The 7449-nt window shown below is 36.6% G+C and overlaps 1 protein-coding gene across 2 annotated transcripts; it reads right to left on the reverse strand.

Moving 5' to 3' along the window:
* Positions 1–2341: 2341 nt before the first annotated feature.
* Positions 2342–4606, reverse strand: LOC131430892 (secernin-1). Of its 2 annotated transcripts, none has more exons than XM_058596142.1 (4): positions 4471–4606; positions 4140–4382; positions 3890–4059; positions 2342–3830 (listed from the first exon to the last, which is right to left on the reverse strand). In XM_058596142.1, exons 2-4 carry the CDS (start codon positions 4302–4304, stop codon positions 3050–3052), a joined length of 1116 nt encoding a protein of 371 aa, XP_058452125.1. In that variant the 5' UTR covers positions 4305–4382; positions 4471–4606; the 3' UTR covers positions 2342–3049. The 2 variants fall into 2 exon arrangements, with proteins under 2 accessions (XP_058452125.1, XP_058452124.1); XM_058596141.1 differs by having other exon boundaries at positions 4140–4395; positions 4471–4580.
* Positions 4607–7449: the final 2843 nt, after the last annotated feature.

Genomic DNA, 7449 nt, shown 5'->3' on the forward strand with positions numbered 1-7449 from the left:
TATGCGAATTTTCAGAGTTATGCGGTTTGCCCTTCTGCGGTCTTTTTTTTATGCGAAGTTTCAGAGTTATGCGGGTTTTTTTATGCGAAGTTTCAGAGTTATGCGGTTTTTTTATGCGAATTTTCAGAGTTATGCGGTTTTTTTTATGCGTTTTTTTTTATGCGGTACGTAAATTCGCATAAAAAAAGACTTCAGTGTATTTCCGATATGTACTTGTACAGGGTAAATTTTAAAAAGGCGTCTCATAGTAAAGTAAGTCGTATTCACAACAAAAATAATGGTGGTTCTGAAAAGAACCTTTTACGATAGCGTTCGTGTTGGAGAGTGACGAGTTGAATTCAAATTCCGGCTGATCAGTTGTCCGTAGTTGCGATACTGATATGATCAGTAGAGATTTCAATTTGTGTAAAAAATTCAACAGTTGTTTTAAAAAGCAATTACCAAGTAGCAATTCCCCTGTAGAAGCGCTTCGAGCAGTCCAGTAATCCCTTATGGGCTCTTGCGTTCGAGCTTTCATACAATGGTAATTCATGTGTGCAAAGTCGTGCGCAACGGTGGTTCTTAATGGATTTTCACTTGTATGCTTTACACAGCTTTTTTGAAAAATGTTGTACTATCTTGGATGTTTGTTCTCTGTGGGCAGGGGTGGCAAGTTCCATGAAATATTGGGGGGGGGGGGGCACAAAAAAATATCACTACAGATCATTGAACTTTGCTATATATAAAGCATTTTTATAAAGGAAAAAGAGAGGTTAGAACAAAGCAACCAAGTAAAAATCACAAATATTTTCCCTACTATTCCAGTAATAACCAATATTCGAAAGCGGGAAAGTATAGCACATTTCACATTGTAGAAAATTAGTCCAAAAATTTTAGTAACTTAGTTAAGAAATATGAACGATTACGGAGACGAACTGAGATAACAGAAAAATGGTTATATCATAAGATATTTCGCGCAAATTTTTTAATATTTATTCCAGTTGCAAAAATATTGGGGGGCATGGCCCCTCCAATAAGTGCTTTGACCCCCCCATAGTTGCCGCGCCTGTCTGTGGGTATAGTGTTCACAGTGAAGAAAACATTAGTTCGCTGGGTTGATCAATGATACATAGGATATGAGAAGTATGAAATATATCTAAGCTTTCGTTGATGTTTTTAGCAAAGCTGCGCAAGCAAGCTGCAAATAAAGCTGATATTTTTAAATCGATCACCATCATATAAAAATGCTCGGAAAGAAAAAAATGAAGCCATACACGTCAAAAAACTTCTTTATTCAATGTCATACGAAAAATTTCCTTTACTTTAAGCAAGAGGTAATGAACAATAAAAAATCCAACATCCAACATGAAGTCAACAAAACGCCTTAAAACCAATACACAAAAAATCCAATTACTAAACTGATTATTTTCACTTTCGGTTTGCATATTTCAACAGATAAGTTATTATAATAGTTCTTCAGATAACATTTAGAGTCCTTAGAAGGCTTTTGTGTAATGTTTCCCATCGTTTTTCACTTTTCGTTGTTTTTTTCTCCTATGCAAACGACCAGCAGCAGGATGACACAATCGCTGTTGTTTGACTTTTATTGCAGTCACCTTTTTCTAGTTAATACTAACCTTTAAAAGACACCTGTTAAAATTTCATGATGCACACGTAGAAAAAGCGTGTAAATTTACGTCTTCAGAGCCCGACATATATGAGCGTCAAAAATGACTCAATTTTATAGTAAATCTAACTTATATTCAATGCTTTCTGAAATTTTTTCAAATTCTAAAACATGCAAATTTATCCGTTTGCTTTATAGGCGGGGTATGTTTGACATATATTTATACCGTTTTTTTTTAAATTTCAGTCGTTTCACGGATTACGTTATTACGAATTGTGTCATATGTGCATTTGCGTCATCTGTAAATTTCATAATTTTTTGCTATGTATTCTTTTCATTAGTTTGTGAGATTGCGCAAACTTACTTTTGTTATTTTCAGTACAATGGATCAAAAACCAATTTTATTTTTACTCTGCTTCTTGATGAGAAAAAATACCGTTCAAGCGTAGCAATGGCTTGAAAAGTGTTCTTCCGCTCCATCAGAAACAACAACAAAACGTTAGTTTGCTGACTTCAAACGTGGAATCAGAAACACCTAGATTGCACTACGGACAATATCGTTGTTTGGTACAACCTGATCAGGTCTCCTGGCGGGCACTCTACCATGACCCGGTTATTGTTCGAAGAAAGTTGATTCTCTGCTGGCATTGTTGTTCCAGATACCTAATGTGACATCCCCAGGTGCATTTCGAGTTCACGTTGAATGAATTGTGATATGCAAATTATTCCTGAAAGTTATTGGTTTCGCATGCATCGATAGAGTATTTATTGTTTCTAGTTCCAACTTTTGCGATAGAGAAAAATGGATACATTTGAATGTTTGATACGGCTGTAATATGTGTTTGTTGAATACTTGTAATATTATGTAAATTACTAATACAAAACGATGCGACAGGCTAGTCGAATGTAAAAAGTTCGAAAATAGCTGTAAGGTTTCAATAAATAGAAATGAATAAAATGAGATCTCACACTTTAGAAATCATAGTTTTACGAGTAATGAAACTTATTATTATTTGGTAAATACTCGTTAGGATTTCGCATACTAACAGATACACATTTAAACACAGTAAACAAATTGAACATAGCTTAAAGCACGCTAATGAAATGCACTACATATAACAAATTACTGAAATATAGTCTTCGAATTATTAATTCATGGTATTCACGTTTTATGTAAGCTATTGGCATTTTCCCGCCTATATGGTATATACTTTTCTTTTCCTTAAACTAGCCTGCATTTACGATTGTGGCCCTCGTTTATCAACTTTCGTTTCTATAAATTTGGTATTGTGGAAATCAAACCTTAAGCAAGTATCATTTTTCGTAATAAGGAATGTAGTAAAATACAAGATTATTGTGCTATTAGATAGCGCTTTCCTCGCTACTGTAGTGCGATTTACTGCTTCTTAGAACGGTTACTGCCTGATTTCGTTACAGTGATTTTTAGCGATAGAACTTGACTTCAGCTTCAACGCAGTCCTTCATTAGTTCATCCAATTCCTGATTTAGTTCTCCAGAATGTTCACTGATGAAGTGATTGACCTCGTCAACGCAAGCGCGTTCAAGTGACATAAGCAGAGCGCCCACGTTGTTCCACTTTCGATTTTCATGTAGCTTATGAAGCAAAGTTTTACTTTCACCTTCGAGAATTTTGGTTAGAGGGGAAATTTTTACTCCAGAAGTAAAAATGAATGGTTTAAAAACCGATTCTAGTGGATTGGGAGTGGCCGTCACCCAATGACAAGACACCCCATTGCTCGAAAGTACGGAAACATGACTTGAGAGAGATGTTTTTTCAGTACCAGCTCTTCTCAGCGATTCAAACATCGCCAGCAATCCAAACGAACCGGATCCGTTGGGTTGTTTATCGTCCCAAGGCCAGAGAGAAGTCGCAGGTTCCGCGCCAAATGCGGCACTGAAGTTTAGTTCGTTTGATTCGTCCCATAAACCTGCTGCTTGAAGCTTTGATTGCAAATCCTCTGAGCTACGATCAACTTGTGTTCCAACTGATAGTCCCGGTTTGATAGCCAAACTATTAGTGGAAATTTTCTGAGCTGCCCAAAAACTCCCAACAATGTTCAGTAACCACGCTTCACTGGGATCACAAATCACAAAAGCAGCTTTGGCAGATTCTTTCTCTTCACCCTGAGGTCCCCATGCAGAGTTGAGTGTAGTAATAACGTCGATAGCATCTGGTGCGCTGGTTCCTCGTTCTAATCCCAATCTGCAAAAAAAATTGCAAGTTTCTGAAAAACAGCCTTAAAAATGTATTCGAAAACACACCTAACTAAATCGGTCGCATTGAGTTTGCCATCGATTGGATGGCCATCGCTGAATGTCAATCCTATACACACACCTTTCTCGTTGGAGCCACATTCCGCTCCCCACGAGCCGGCTGATTGGTTCAAAATCACAGATAAAGTTGCTACGGCGTCAATTTCAATCGAATCACACTGCAAATTAAATGCACATCATCGAAAAAAAGAAAGTGAAAATCATTCAACTCGATTTCGAGCACTTGTAAACTCATTACTTTCAATGATCCGCTGTCATCGGATGCTGAATAGTAGCGAACTTCGGTAACCACAGACTCATCAGAAGGTGGCTCTCGAAGCCCGTTCCGACCGTAAATGATAGTTTGATTCAATTCGGTAACTGGAGCCAGCACAACAAATACTTCACCACAGATTCCAGACATTTCTTTTTACCCTTCTTTTTCTCTCTCTCGTTTACAACCCAAATCGATAATGAAGTGAAAGTTGGCCGTCTGGAAAATCTAGAATAGGAAACTTATGTCATCATGTTATTGCGGTATCTTATACATTCAAAGCAGCAGAATGATTTCATACAGCTTAAGTACAAACCTTATAAATGGTTTCCAATTTTTTTCACTTTTATGCTGACCAAATCCGATCGCAACTACACTTTGTGATGAAAAAGATGTTCTGTACCCGATGACAATTCGACAGTAATAAAGTTGTTGACTATTGTAAGCCCAAGAGCCCGGTAACACATCACAGGAAAATGAGAGCATACGTGCAGATATATGTCAAAATGATACAACAGGGACAATAACTAGTACACTGTACAAAATAAGAACGTAATAATCTTAGGCACCAAAAAGAGCGAGTGCATGGTAAACTAGATGCACCTAGAAATGAACACTTCTGTAGTACTCAGAAAGCTAGTAGAAAAATAATAAGAATTTGATGAAGTTTTTAAGAAAATAAGAGGGAATAACTTTCTTGTTAATCTCTTCTACCCATATCTGGTTAGAAAGTATCTCTATAATTTACCTGTGCACATTTGTTGGATTCTTAATAGAATGTCTCTAGGATCACAGAAAACAGATATACAGGCTCACATATGAACGGCTGAAAGCAAAAATCGGATAAGTGCAACTTAGTTTGGAAAACCCGTTTAAGTATTTTTTTAATGCAAAAATCGGATAACAACATTGAGAGCAAAAACCGGACATGGATTTTGCAATGCAAGAATCGTTTAAAAACATCTTTTCTGCAAGAACCGGACAAAATAACTTTGAATGCAAAAACCGGACAAAAACTCAACCAGTTCTTCCAAAACAAATGTATTTATCCGGTTTTTGCATTCAAAGTTTTTACAAACTGCCGCTTTGGGAACGCAGCTTAGATCAAGTTGCCCTTAACAAACAAGCAAACCATGCTTCGTCCACAGCGACAGTCGGTAAAAACTTTGAATGCAAAAACCGGATAAATACATTTGTTTTTGAAGACCCGGTTAAGCTTTTGTCCGGTTTTTGCATTCAAAGTTATTTTGTCCGGTTCTTGCAGAAAAGATGTTTTTAAACGATTCTTGCATTGCAAAATCCATGTCCGGTTTTTGCTCTTAATGTTTTTATCCGATTTTTGCATTCAAAAATACTTAAACGAATTTTCCAAACTAAGTTGCACTTATCCGATTTTTGCTTTCAGCCGTTCATATGAGCTGTGTATAAAATTTGCTCAATCTGCATGGCGAACAGATGCAAATTTTTGTTTTGTTATTGGTTAAAGTGACAAGTTTGTTTTTTGTTTTATTCCGATCGAATTCTCGTGTGATTTATACGACAAGGAAAAAAAAATACGCAACATGCCTTTAACACTTAGCGAAATAGTGTGATAAGTGTAAACATTGTTGTAGTTGGAATATTTTTATAACAGGCAGGAGGATTCTGTTATCGTAGGAACGTAGTGGAACGTTTTGAAAGATCGCGGCGAACAGTCGAGTAGGTGGGAGTATCATTTCCAACGTACACCAAATTCGAAATTTGCACAGGATTTTGAAAAATTTAGTTCGAGCTTGTATATCTGTTATCTGTACAAGCCTTTTGTTATTTCATTTTGAGTTATTTTGAAACTTTTCGTCCATTCGCTCTATCCATTGTTAAAACACAAAGAGCAAATCATCCCAACAGCGAGAAATTCGTTCAATAATCTAAAAATAACCGTTGAGTAAATACAACTTAGTATTGAATATATTAAACTCACCTACAGACTAACAGACTGTACATTCAAATTGAATTCTTTATCCATTTTCACGATCATTTCGAACATTCATTTAGTTGGGACAGTACTCGCATATGTCATGATGGCGCCACGTTACCCTATCAAAAACATCCAGTCTGTCACCTGGGCTGTGTTTGTTTTATTTTTCATTTACCTACAGAGTTGCTATTCGTACGTTATTATCTGTCATGTACTGATTGGCATACGTCCATGCGGATTTCATGCAGGATACAGATTTAATACATACTGCCAAACTGAATACATGTCATGTTACGATATTTACTTGCTTCTGGTCTGCCACCACTTAATTTCGGGTGAAAATTACAATCAGCCTAGATCACTACAAGCTCATTTTACATCGGGCCCGATAATAAAAAGAATAAATATTACAACTCATATTACCAATAATCGATTTTACATACCTGAGAACGTTTCTGAACAACGTTGAGAAAAATAAATTGTTGTCTTCAAACATCGCTAAAAATATTAAATATATTTTCAGCGTAATCGCAAAATTTCTTGCAACTATTTTTTTTTCACATATTATAAAAAGTCTGATGAAATCAGACATCCCTGCAATCAGCTGATCTGTGTTGACAAACGGGGGAACCACCTAGTAAAAAAACTGTTTTCCCTTCAGTATACTTTTGCAAGTGCCTTATGGAAACTACTGAAAGCCACCTTACCTAAAATTAAGCTAATGGAAATGGATCCAACAGAAAGAGAGAGAGAGAGAATATACAAGCCAGAAATCGGTTCAACTTTCACTATGATTTGCAGCAAGTATGTTTCCAGCTTTTGGCCATTCTGGTGTCCGCCCAACTAACCAAAAGTACGGATAAAAGGGACTGATTTGACTTAAGCAGCTCTCAAAGTTAATCAATAGCATTCTAAGCAGCCCATTTTTTAAGTAATTATCCACACTTGAAGTTTTGCGCGACGCAGCGTAACGAACTTCTAAGCTGCTTCTAGAATACATTGTTCAGCTTATATGCAGCCAAAAAATTTTACGCGGAACTTGTTCTGTAGTTTCAAGTTGCTAAAAGTACCACGTGGACTCTTAAGCAGCGAGAAAGTTCACGCGGAACTTGTTCTGTACTTCGAACTGTCAAAAATTTCCACTTGTTTTCTTAAGCAGCTAGAAAGTTCACGTGGAACTTAATCTGTAGTTTCAAGTTCTCAAAAGTTCCGCGTGTACTTTTAAGCAGCAAGAAAGTGGACTTTTTAAGTAATTGGGCGGTTGCATCACATCTACCATGCATAAGGGGACCTTACTTGAAATACAGTAATGTCATTATTACCACAGATAACAGAAGC

The sequence above is a fragment of the Malaya genurostris genome, chromosome 2, assembly GCF_030247185.1.
Source record: "Malaya genurostris strain Urasoe2022 chromosome 2, Malgen_1.1, whole genome shotgun sequence".
In the NCBI taxonomy this organism is placed as follows: Eukaryota; Metazoa; Arthropoda; class Insecta; order Diptera; family Culicidae; genus Malaya; species Malaya genurostris.